This window comes from Coregonus clupeaformis, chromosome 3 (genome assembly GCF_020615455.1).
Source record: "Coregonus clupeaformis isolate EN_2021a chromosome 3, ASM2061545v1, whole genome shotgun sequence".
In the NCBI taxonomy this organism is placed as follows: domain Eukaryota; kingdom Metazoa; phylum Chordata; class Actinopteri; order Salmoniformes; family Salmonidae; genus Coregonus; species Coregonus clupeaformis.
In genome coordinates, this window is record NC_059194.1 from 4,466,893 (window position 1) to 4,480,515 (window position 13,623).

A 13,623-nucleotide genomic window follows, 5' to 3' on the forward strand; every position below is an offset into this window, starting at 1 on the left:
ACCCGTAGCACTGACGTCTGTAGCCATGAAGTGCTTTGAAAGGCTGGTCATGGCTCACATCAACACCATTATCCCAGAAACCCTAGACCCACTCCAATTTGCATACCGCAGATACACAGATGATGCAATCTCTATTGCACTCTACACTGCCCTTTCCCACCTGGACAAGAGGAACACCTACTTGAGAATGCTATTCGTTGACTACAGCTCAGCGTTCAACACCATAGTGCCCTCAAAGCTCATCACTAAGCTAAGGATCCTGGGACTAAACACCTCCCTCTGCAACTGGATCCTGGACTTCTGACGGGCCGCCCCCAGGTAGTAAGGGTAGGTAACAACACATCTGCCACGCTGATCATCAACACGGGGGCCCCTCAGGGGTGCGTGCTCAGTCCCCTCCTGTACTCCCTGTTCACCCATGACTGCATGTCCAGGGACGACTCCAACACCATCAATAAGTTCGCCGACGACACAACAGTGGTAGGCCTGATCACCGACAACGATGAGACAGCGTATATGGAGGAGGTCAGAGACCTGGCCGTGTGGTGCCAGGATAACAACCTCTCCCTCAACGTGACCAAGACAAAGGAGATGATCATGGACTACAGGGAAAAAAAGAGGACTGAGCACGCCCCCATTCTCATCGACAGGGCTGTAGTGGAACAGGTTGAGAGCTTCAAGTTCCTTGGTGTCCACATCACCAACAAACTATGATGGTCCAAACACACCAAGACAGTCGTGAAAAGGGCACGACAAAGCCTATTCCCCCTCAGGAGACTGAAAAGATTTGGCATGGGTCCTCAGATCCTCAAAAAGTTCTACAGCTGCACCATCGAGAGCATCCTGACTGGTTGCATCACCGCCTGGTATGGCAACTGCTTGGCCTCCGACCGCAAGGCACTACAGAGGGTAGTGCGTTCGACCCAGTACATCATTGGGGCCAAGCTTCCTGCCATCCAGGACCTCTATACCAGGCGGTGTCAGAGGAAGGCCCACAAAATTGTCAAAGACTCCAGCCACCCTAGTCATAGACTGTTCTCTCTGCTACCTCATGGCAAGCGGTACCGGAGCGCCAAGTCTAGGTCCAAAAGGCTTCTCAACAACTTCTACCCCCAAGCCATAAGACTCCTGAACAGCTAATCATGGCTACCCAGACTATTTGCACTGCCCCCCCCACCCCCACCCCATCTTTTTACGCTGCTGCTACTCTGTTAATTATTTATGCATAGTCACTTTAACTCTACCCACATGTACATATTACCTCAACTACCTCAACTAGCCGGTGCCCCCACACATTGACTCTGCACCGGTACCCCCCTGTATATAGCCTCCCTACTGTTATTTTATTTTACTTCTGCTCTTTTTTTCTCAACACATTTTTGTTGTTGTTTTATTTTACTTTTTATTAAGAAATAAATGCATTGTTGGTACTAACTGTAAGTCGCTCTGGATAAGAGCGTCTGCTAAATGACTAAAATGTCAATGTAAATGTTAAGGGCTGTATGTAAGCATTTCACGGTAATGTCTACACCTGTTCTATTCGGCGCATGTGGCAAATACAATTTGATTTGATTTGATTTGATGTCGTTGTACGTTACTGGTCTTATAAGCTCAGGAAAAGTACATGTGGACAGTTATTCTAACAGCTTCCAAGTGCCCGGTAAGGACACATGTCAGTGCATTCTCGACATGCATGTTCTGTTAAGATTAATTACCATAATCGAAATGTGATTTCTGTTATTCTGAGCACCGTGGGTGAACGCCCTAATCAGGTCATTCACCCAATGCATATGGGTGCGGTACATTTCTCAAATGACAGGTGAATTAAAATGCTGCCGGTCAAATGTCAGTCGCCACATTTTCATAAAGGACACTCTGGTCCTCACCTAAATCACCACTGAGCTATCCTTCTGTCTGGTGACTTATGACTAAGGGTCTATTCTCATTGACGAGAATGAATGAAGGTGAATTTCGAGAGATTCTCGAGATAATGTAAACTCACGTCTCAAACGCTACCTCCGGAGGTCGCACACGACAGTTGCCCCCTCTAAGCAGACAGTGTAAACAGAATTGTCTCGTTGAGCACAACATTCATTCAGTAAAAATACTAATAGCAGAGCAATGTTTTTGAAACAGCTGAAATGTATAGACATTTTCATTATATTTTAGACTTGTTTTATTGAGTTTTCACCTGAAATTGCAGTAAAAGCCGTAGCTTTAAGAAAGAGACGCTCAACAGTGTTTTTCCCCCTTGGCTGCTCTGAGCCACCATCCAGGCAAGAAGCATGCAGCAAGAATCTAATCAACACCAGGGGAATTATTTACATTTTAGTCATTTAGCCGACGCGTTTATCCAGAGCGACTACAGTTAGTGAGTGCATACATTTTCATACTGGCCCCCCATGGGAAACGAACTGTCACGATCGTCAGGGAGAGAAGTAGACCAATGCGCAGCGTGATGAACGAACATGTTTACTTTATTTAATAAAGCACGAAACAAAACAACAAACGACTCGTAACGTCCTTGGTAACAATGACCAACACGGAACAAAAACCCACAAACACAAAGTGAAAAACAGACTGACACTCGTTGCCTCTGATTGGGAGTCACTCAGGCAAACATAGAAAACAACAAACTAGAACCCCCAACATAGAAATAACCACATAGAATGAACACACCCTGGCTCAACAAATAGAGTCCCAGAGCCAGGGTGTGACAGTACCCCCCCCTAAAGGCGCGGACTGCGACCGCGCCTCAACCAGAGAAAAATAGGGGAGGGCTGGGTGGGCACTCCTCCTCGGCGGCGGTTCTGGCTCCGGGCTTGCCCACCACCCTCCAATAAACCCCCCATAGCACCCCTGGTCCGGTCTGGCCCCGCTGGCTGGAGCTGACCTGGACGTAGCAGGAGCAGCTAGCTTCAGCTCCGTTGGGGAGCAATAAAGCGGTACCTGATTTGGCACCGATGACCAAGGCACGGGTTGTGCCGGACTGACGACGCGCACCCCAGGCTTGGTGCGTGAGGCAGGAAAGGACCGGAACTGGCTGTCGATGCGCACCCCTGGCTTGGTGCGTGGAGCAGCAACGGGCCGGACCGGGCTGACGATACGCACCCCTGGCTTGGTGCGTGGAGCCGGAACGGGCCGAGCCGGGCTGACGAAGAGCACCACTGACTTGGTGCGGGGAGCAGGAACGGGCCGAGCCGGGCTGGCGGCGCACCACTGACTTGGTGCGGGGAGCAGGAACGGGCCGAGGCCGGGCTGGAGCGCACCACTGACTTGGTGCGGTTAGCAGGAACGGGCCGAGCCGGGCTGACGGCGCACCACTGACTTGGTGCGGGGAGCAGGAGACGGGCGAGCCGGGCTGCGGCGCACCACTGACTTGGTGCGGGAGCAGGAACGGGCCGAGCCGGGCTGACGGAAGCGCACCACTGACTTGGTGCGGGGGAGCAGGAACGGGCCGAGCCGGGCTGACGAAGCGCACCACTGACTTGGTGCGGGGAGCAGGAACGGGCCGAGCCGGGCTGACGAAGCGCACCACTGACTTGGTGCGGGGAGCAGGAACGGGCCGGACCGTACTGGGGACACACACCACTGGTCCTACGCCGGGATCTGGAATGGGCCGGACCAGACTGGTAACACACCCCAGTACCTCTCGCCGTGCCTCTACACCTTCCACCCCCTCTTCGACCAGTGGCCCCCGTAACCTGGCGGCCTCCTCTGCCAACCCGCTGGGCCGCTCTGCCGCGGTCTCCTGCTGGCCCGTCGTCCCACGGCGTTAGCCCCCCTAAAAAATGTTCTGGGCGTCTCTCCCGTGGGAACAGGCCTCCATGTCTCTCGCCAGACTCTCACCCCACTGCTCCAAAGTCCAACCTCTCTCCTCTTTACTTGGCTTGGCCCAGTCGAGACTCCTACTCCACTGTTCCCAAGTCCATCCTCTCTCTTCTTCACGCTGCTTGGTCCTGTTATGGTGGGGTTTTTTGTCACGATCGTCAGGGAGAGAAGTAGATCAATGCGCAGCGTGATGAACGAACATGTTTACTTTATTTAATATAGCACGAAACAAAACAACAAACGACTCGTAACGTCCTTGGTAACAATGACCAACACGGAACAAAAACCCACAAACACAAAGTGAAAAACAGACAGTTTAAATATGGCTCCCAATCAGAGACAACCAGCCAACAGCTGACACTCGTTGCCTCTGATTGGGAGTCACTCAGGCAAACATAGAAAACAACAAACTAGAACCCCCAACATAGAAATAACCACATAGAATGAACACACCCTGGCTCAACAAATAGAGTCCCAGAGCCAGGGTGTGACACGAACCCACAACCCTTGCGTTGCAAGCGCCATGCTCTACCAACTGAGCTACAGGGGACTGGATTCTTAGTCGCAATGTTGCCTTTACCTTTATATAAAGACTTCCATGATATTGATAAAATGCAGCCTGATTTGCTGAAACTGTACTTTTATATTCATATGAGAGGAGTAAACGTTCATGTTTGATATGCTAACATTACTTGCTAGCATAGTTAGCTGTGTTATTGTCTTGCAACCTACATTTTGCTAATGTTGCGTGTACAAACAAGAAAATAAACCCTTTAATTGTCTGCACATGCTTGTGAATTGTTGCGTTATTCAAGAGTCTAATACGGTTTGGGTGCATTATTCAAGAGTGTAGCTAATATGTTTTAGAGGAAAAGTTACTAATTTTTTGAATAGTTTGCAAGCTTACTGGCTAGTAAATACTGTGATAATGGTATTTACGGTAAACTTGGAGCTGCAGAACAAAAATGACACATTGCCAGCCACAACGAATGATAAGGCAACGATGTCATGTAAATTGAAAAGATGTATATATTATGCAAATTGCAATTTCGTTGTACTGCCTCTCCTTAAATGTTTGGCAGTAAGAATAGTCTCTAAGACATTCTTACTATTCAAAACATTCAATTATACAGTTATTGTATTCATACAGTAATTGTATGTTCCACAGTATATTTTCCATGGTGTTTTGTCTTGGACTTAGATTACAAGGCTTCTTCTCCACACAATAATCAGTTGCTCTATAATGGGTTTAAATAGGAGGATACACACGATTAGTGCTCTCTAGTATTCTGTCTCAGTAATGCATGAGAAATGAATTATCATAATGTTGAGCTCTGGATCTAATGTGAATCAATACAATAAGGGAGGGATAATACCAATGAGTGAAGGATGTACAGAAGTATATACAGTGGGGAGAACAAGTATTTGATACACTGCCGATTTTGCAGGTTTTCCTACTTACAAAGCTTGTAGAGGTCTGTAATTTTTATCATAGGTACACTTCAACTGTGAGAGACGGAATCTAAAACAAAAATCCAGAAAATCACATTGTATAATTTTTAAGTAATTAATTTGCATTTTATTGCATGACATAAGTATTTGATCACCTACCAACCCGTAAGAATTCCGTCTCTCACAGACCTGTTAGTTTTTCTTTAAGAAGCCCTCCTGTTCTCCACTCATTACCTGTATCAACTGCACCTGTTTGAACTCGTTACCTGTATAAAAGACACCTGTCCACACACTCAATCAAACAGACTCCAACCTCTCCACAATGGCCAAGACCAGAGAGCTGTGTAAGGATATCAGGGATAGAATTGTAGACCTGCACAAGGCTGGGATGGGCTACAGGACAATAGGCAAGCAGCCTGGTGAGAAGGCAACAACTGTTGGCGCAATTATTAGAAAATGGAAGAAGTTCAAGATGATGGTCAATCACCCTCGGTCTGGGGCTCCATGCAAGATCTCACCTCGTGGGGCATCAATGATCATGTGGAAGGTGAGGGATCAGCCCAGAACTACACGGCAGGACCTGGTCAATGACCTGAAGAGAGCTGGGACCACAGTCTCAAAGAAAACCATTAGTAACACACTACGCCGTCATGGATTAAAATCCTGCAGTGCACGCAAGGTCCCCCTGCTCAAGCCAGCACATGTCCAGGCTCGTCTGAAGTTTGCCAATGACCATCTGGATGATCCAGAGGAGGAATGGGAGAAGGTCATGTGGTCTGATGAGACAAAAATAGAGCTTTTTGGTCTAAAGTTTGGAGGAAGAAGAAGGATGAGTACAACCCCAAGAACACCATCCCAACCGTGAAGCATGGAGGTGGAAACATCATTCTTTGGGGATGCTTTTCTGCAAAGGGGACAGGACGACTGCACCATATTGAGGGGAGGATGGATGGGGCCATGTATCGCGAGATCTTGGCCAACAACCACCTTCCCTCAGTAAGAGCATTGAAGATGGGTCGTGGCTGGGTCTTCCAGCATGACAACGACCCGAAACAAGCTCCGTAAGAAGCATCTCAAGGTCCTGGAGTGGCCTAGCCAGTCTCCAGACCTGAACCCAATAGAACATCTTTGGAGGGAGCTGAAAGTCCGTATTGCCCGGAGGATCTGGAGAAGGTCTGTATAGAGGAGTGAGCCAAAATCCCTGCTGCAGTGTGTGCAAACCTGGTCAAGACCTACAGGAAACGTATGATCTCTGTAATTGCAAACAAAGGTTTCTGTACCAAATATTAAGTTCTGCTTTTCTGATGTATCAAATACTTATGTCATGCAATAAAATGCAAATTAATTACTTAAAAATCATACAATGTGATTTTCTGGATTTAGATTCCGTTTCTCACGGTTGAAGTGTACCTATGATAAAAATTACAGACCTCTACATGCTTTGTAAGTAGGAAAACCTGCAAAATCGGCAGTGTATCAAATACTTGTTCTCCCCACTGTATGTGTATATGTGTGTGTGTGTGTGTGTGTGTGTGTGTGTGTGTGTGTGTGTGTGTGTGTGTTTATTCGTGTGTGTGTTTATTCGTGCTGTTTTGGTTGTTACAATAGAGAGAAAAGACGGAACAGTCAACAGAATGGAATTATAATGACTTCTCTATAACTGAGTCTACTGCTACAGTCAAAGAATGCTCTAATAACAACCTCTCTCTCTCTGTCCCTCTGTTGCTCCATTCATCACAATGCTACTGAACTCCCTGCTGAGAGAGAGTGAGAGAGAGATGGAGAAAGACAGAGACAGACTGTAACAGACAAAGAAAGACAAGTGATAATAACAGTCAGTGAGGGAAGGAAGGAAAGAAAAGGAGACCTTCTTAGAGATTGGCACTTTTTGTTTCCCAAGGTGAAATTAGTTTAATATAAACAGTTCTGCCTAAACGGTGCACTCGGAAAGTATTCAGACCCCTTGACTTCTTCCACATTTTGTTACGTTACAGCCTTATTCTAAAATGGATACAATTATTTTTACCCTCATCAATCTACACACAATACCCCATAATGACAAAGCAAAAACAGGTTTTTAGAAAATTTTGCAAACGTATTACAAATAAAAAACAGAAATACCTTATTTACATAAGTATTCAGACCCTTTGATATGAGACTCTAAATTGAGCTCAGGTGCACCCTGATTCTATTGATCATCCTTGAGATGTTTCTACAACTTGATTGGACTCCACCAGTGGTAAATTCAATTGATTGGACATGATTTGGAAAGGCACACACCTGTCTATATAAGGTCCCACAGTTGTCAGTGCATGTCAGAGGAAAAACTAAGCCAAGAGGTCGACGGAATTGTCCGTAGAGCTCCGAGACAGGATTGTGTCGAGGCACAGATCTGGGGAAGGGTACCAAAACATTTCTGCAGCATTGAAGGTCCCCAAGAACACAGTGGTCTCCATCATTCTTAAATGGAAAAAGTTTGGAAACACCAAGACTCTTCCTAGAGCTGGCCGCCGGGCCAAACTGAGCAATTGGGGGAGAAGGGCCTTGGTCAGGGAGGTGACCAAGAACCCGATGGCCACTCTGACAGAGATCCAGAGTTCCTCTGTGGAGATGGGAGAACCTTTAAGAAGGACAACCATCTCTGCAGCACTCCACCAATCAAGCCTTTATGGCCAGACGGAAGCCACTCCTCAGTAAAAGGCACATGACAGCCCGCTCTCAGACCATGAGAAACAAGATACTCTGGTCTGATGAAACCAAGATTGAACTATTTGCCCTTAATGCCAAGTGTCACGTCTGGAGGAAATCTGGCACCATCCCTACGGTGAAGCATGGTGGTGACAGCATCATGCTGTGAATATGTTTTTCTTCGGCAGGGATTGGGAGACTAGTCAGGATCGAGGGAAAGATGAACGGAGCAAAGTACAGAGAGATCCTTGATGAAAACCTGCTCCAGAGCGCTCAGGACCTCAGACTGGGGTGAAGGTTCACCTTCCAACAGGACAACGACCCTAAGCACACAGCCAAGACAACACAGGAGTGGCTTCAGGACAAGTCTCTGAATGCCCTTGAGTGGCCCAGCCAGAGCCCAGACTTGAACCCGATTGAACATCTCTGGAGAGACCTGAAAATAGCTGTGCAGTGACGCTCCCCATCCAACCTGATAGCGCTTGAGAGGATCTGTAGAGAAGAATGGGAGAAACTCCCCAAATACAGGTGTGTCAAGCTTGTAGCGTCATACCCAAGAAGACTCGAGGCTGTAATCGCTGCCAAAGGTGCTTCAACAAAGTACTGAGTAAAGGGTCTGAATACTTACGTAAATGTGATATTTCATTTTTTCAAATATGACCACGTTGTCCACCTTGGTGTTTTACAATTCCTGAAATGAAATTGGCCAGAGTAAACATTTTCAGCCTCCCTATCACACACACACGTACACACACACACCTCTTCGTTTAGCCACCCTATCACATGCTGAACATGTCAATGTCAAACCGTCCCATGATGGGAAATTGATTTCATGCTTGGATAACTATCAGAGAGCGAGAGGGGAGAGAGAGGGAGAGAGGGGAGAGAGAGAGCAAGAGAGAGAGAGAGAGAGAGTTAGAGAGAGAGAGAGGAAGAGAGATGGGAGAGAGAGAGAGTGTGAGAGAGAGAGGGAGATCGGGGAGAGCTTGGTTTGATAAGTGTCTCCCGAGCCATGACCAACCTCTTTCTCTTTCACTTTCTCTTTCTCTCTCAATTTCTCTCCATCTTTTTATCTTTCTTCATGTGTCTGTTTCATTACCCATCACACACCCAGATCATCATCAGCCAAATACAAAAAACAGGAATGAAAAACAAACAGATCAGAAAAGAGGGGGATGAATAGAGGAGAGAACATGTAGTTGAGGGGGAGGGGATGGGAGGGGAGGGGAGGGGAGGGGGTGACAGTGAAACAATAGCAGGTATTTAGAAAGCTGTGGCCATCGATGCTACTGGAAACACAGTGGATAGAACCACAGAGGGGGAGGGCATGGTCACACAATACTGCTCTACTGTACTGGCATCACATGTCTCTGCTTTGGTCCAGGTCAGACCTGGGTCAAATACGTCCATGTCAAACTATTTGTGCTTGAGTTTGCATTTTGCACTTTTGAGACTATCCCATTGGTTCCATTTTGAGATGAAAGGAGTGGAGTGGAGAGCTCAGGTTACGGGGAGTGTGAGAGTGAGAGAGAGCGGGGGGTGAGAGAGAGAGCGGGGGGGCAGAAACAGAGAGATGGAGAAAGAAACATATGACATCATGAATTAGGGGGATACTATAACCCCCCACCTCTCTCTCTCTCTCTCTCTCTCTCTCTCTCTCTCTCTCTCTCTCTCTCTCTCTCTCTCTCTCTCTCTCTCTCTCTCTCTCTCTCTCTCTCTCTCTCTCTCTCTCTCTCTCTCTCTCTCTCTCTCTCTCTCTCTCTCTCTCTCTCTCTATTTTTCTGCCTGAACCCTCTCTCTGGTCTCTGTAATGGGAGTTTCCCATTGGTTGAGGTTCCCTAGTGAGGCTGAGAATAACCACCAATCAGAGGGAGGGGGCCCCTTCACATGGTTACCACAGCAACCCCTCAAGTGAAAACACACAAGTGAAAGTAGAGTGGGATATCATTTGAAACAATCCTTGACTAAGTTGCTTATACAAACGCTCTCTATGGTGGCAGTGAACTACAGTATGCTGTGCTGGAGCAGGCATTCATTTCAACTTCTATCTGATAGAGGGTCTAAGAAGATGACCTCACAACCACAAGGCTATGGTCCTACCTACAGCATTTGTGTTAAAAAACATACTGTTGTTGCCATGACACAATGCATCACACTGTAGGTAGAGATTCTATAGAGAAAAGCATTACATTTCATTAGTGTGTTTAACAACAACATCCTACACACCTCTTAACAGGAGCCCAAGCCCTCCTACACAGTTCTTCTGATCCTTCCAAATCCTTTGTCTGGATCATTATTGGCATGGCTTGGAGTGTGTGTGTGTGTGTATGTGTGTGTGTGTATTGTGTCCGCAGGAACTTGACGTCACAGTCTGAGTCCCAGCCTGTAAGAGCCTTAACATTTAGGAGTGACCTACTACTGCAGGAACAGTGAAGGTAGCTAAGCGAATCCTTACCTGTGCAGGTGAAACATTTGACGTGGAAGTGTGTGTCCTGAACGCGCACCACCTCTCCCTTACACACCTCCCGACAACGCTGGCACCGGATTGATCCAGAGCTCCGCTCTCCGCCCAAAGAGCCCTGCTGATAGGCTGTAGAGAGAGAGAGGAGGAGAGGCCGTTAGACAGCTGACCTCATCCAATCATAACAGTCAATCTGTGTGTCCCAAATGGCACCCTATTCCCTATACAGTTCACTACTTTCTAACATGGCCCATAGGGCTCTGGTCAAAAGTAATGCTCTATGTAGGGAATAGGGTGCCATTTGGGACGCAAACAACAATACAAAATCAGTCAATATATATAATCTGTGCTGCAGTTGGAAATAGCCTTGTGGTAAGAGCGGCAGGCCAGTAACCAGAGGCTCGCCGGTTCGAGAAATCACAGACTGCCATTGTATGCAGTCCGAAGTTTACATACACCTTAGCCAAACACATTTAAACTCAGTTTTTCACAATTCCTGACATTTAATCCTAGTCAAAATTCACTGTTTTAGGTCAGTTAGGATCACCACTTTATTTTAAGAATGTGAAATGTCAGAATAATAGTAGAGAGAATGATTTATTTCAGCTTTTATTTCTTTCATCACATTCCCAGTGGGTCAGAAATTTACATACACTCAATTAGTATTTGGTAGCATTGCCTTTAAATTGTTTAACTTGGGTCAAATGTTTTGGGTAGCCTTCCACAAGCTTCCCACAATAAGATGGGTGGTTTTTGGACCATTCCTCCTGACAGAGCTGGTGTAACTGAGTCAGGTTTGTAGGCCTCCTTGCTTGCACACACTTTTTCAGTTGTGCCCTCACATTTTCTATAGGATTGAGGTCAGGGCTTTGTGATGGCCATTCCAATACCTTGACTTTGTTGTCCTTAAGGCATTTTGCCACAACTTTGGAAGTATGCTTGGGGTCATTGTCCATTTGGAAGACCTATTTGCAACCAAGCTTTAACTTATTGACTGATGTCTTGAGATGTTTCTTCAATATTCCTTCCTCATGATGCCATCTATTTTCTGAAGTGCACCAGTCCTTCCTGCAGCAAAGCACCCCCACACCATGATGCTGCCACCCCCGTGCTTCACGGTTGGGATGGTGTTCTTCGGCTTGCAAGCACACCCTTTTTCCTCCAAACATAACGATGGTCATTATGGCCAAAGAGTTCTATTATTGTTTCATCAGACCAGAGGACATTTCTCCACAATGTACAATCTTTGTCCCCATGTGCAGTTGCAAACCGTAGTCTGGCTTTTTTATGGCAGTTTTGGAGCAGTGGCTTCTTCCTTGCTGAGCGGCCTTTCAGGTTATGTCGATATAGGACTCGTTTTACTGTGGATATAGATACTTTTGTACCTGTTTCCTCCAGCATCTTCACAAGGTCCTTTGCTGTTGTTCTGGGATTGATTTGCATTTTTCGCACCAAAGTACGTTAATCTCTAGGAGACAGAACGCGTCTCTTTCCTGAGCGGTACGATGGCTGCGTGGTCCCATGGTGTTTATACTTGCGTACTATTGTTTGTACAGATGAACGTGGTACCTTCAGGCATTTGGAAATTGCTCCCAAGGATGAACCAGACTTGTGGAGGTCTACACATTTTTTTATGAGGTCTTGGCTGATTTCTTTTGATTTTCCCATGATGTCAAGCAAATAGGCAATAAGTTTGAAGGTATGCCTTGAAATACATCCACAGGTACACCTCCAATTAACTCCAATGATGTCAATTAGTCTATCAGAAGCTTCTAAAGCCATTTTCTGGAATTTTCCAACCTGTTTAAAGGCACAGACAACTTAGTGTATGTACACTTTTGACCTACTGGAATTGTGATACAGTGAATTATAAGTGAAATAATCTGTCTGTAAACAATTGTTGGAAAAATGACTTGTGTCATGCACAAAGTAGATGTCCTAACCGACTTGCCAAAACTATAGTTTGTTAACAAGAAATGTGTGGAGTGGTTGAAAAACGAGTTTGAATGACTCCAACATAAGTGTATGTAAATTGAGAAGGATTTACATAATCATATCACTATGTTCTGCTAACACTTGTTGTGAAGCTGTGAAGTCTGTCACCTCTACAAGCCTGGAGCTTCATCTCTCTCCCTTCGCTCTCTCCCTCCCCCTCTCTACCTCTCCCTTCGCTCTCTCCCTCCCCCTCTCTACCTCTCCCTTCGCTCTCTCCCTCCCCCTCTCTACCTCTCCCTTCGCTCTCTCCCTCCCCCTCTCTACCTCTCCCTTCGCTCTCTCCCTCCCCCTCTCTACCTCTCCCTTCGCTCTCTCCCTCCCTCTCTCTCCCTCTCCATTCGCTCTCTCTCTCTCTCTCTCCCTCTCCCTTCGCTCTCTCCCTCCCTCTCTCTACCTCTCCCTTCGCTCTCTCCCTCCCTCTCTCTCCCTCTCTCTCTCGCTCTCTCTCCCTCTCCCTTCGCTCTCTCTCTCTCTCTACCTCTCCTTCGCCCTCCCCTCTCTACTCTCCGCTCTCTCCCTCCCCCTCTCTACCTCTCCTTCGCTCTTCCTCCCCTCTACTCTCCTCGTCTCTTTTCTCCCTCTCCATTCGTCTCTCTCTCTCTCTCCCTCTCCCTTCGCCTCCCTCCCCCTCTCTATCTCCCTTCGTCTCTCCTCCCCTCCTACCTCTCCCTTCGCCTCCCCTCCCCCTCTCACCTCTCCCTCGCTCTCTCCCTCCCTCTCTCTCCCTCTCCATTCGCTCTCTCTCTCTCTCTCTCCCTCTCCCTTCGCTCTCTCCCTCCTCCTCTACCTCTCGCTCTCTCCCTCCTCTCTCTCCCTCTCGCTCTCTCTCCCTCGCTTCCTCTCTCTCTCTCTCTCTACCTTCTTGGCCTTCACTCTCTCTACCTTCTCGTCCTTCACTCTCTCTACCTTCTCGTCCTTCACTCTCTCTACCCGTCAATCGTGCCATGTATGCATATTTTGAGTGTGTTTGTTTGTGGATTTGACATATTTCTCATTCCCACATTCTATAATAGGTGATTGTTTCCTTCACAATGCTGGCAACACAGTTTACCAATCTCAGTATTCCTGGCCAGGTACACCCTAACAGGGAGAGAACACAATACAAATGGGAAACTCTAACACTAAGACTAGGGAATGTTGTAAGTCTACCACTATACTATGTTACAACAAAACAAAACGCCACAGGTTTCCACAGA

At 47.0% G+C, this 13,623-nt stretch overlaps 1 protein-coding gene across 1 annotated transcript in view; it reads right to left on the reverse strand.

Moving 5' to 3' along the window:
* The window catches only part of LOC123481699 (actin-binding LIM protein 3-like), a 61,318-nt gene that overhangs the window by 31,559 nt on the left and 16,136 nt on the right, over window positions 1–13,623 (reverse strand). The window contains exon 2 of the mRNA XM_045206441.1: window positions 10,427–10,561. Coding sequence (XP_045062376.1) covers window positions 10,427–10,561 — 135 coding nt within the window. The remainder of the gene's footprint in view (window positions 1–10,426; window positions 10,562–13,623) is intronic.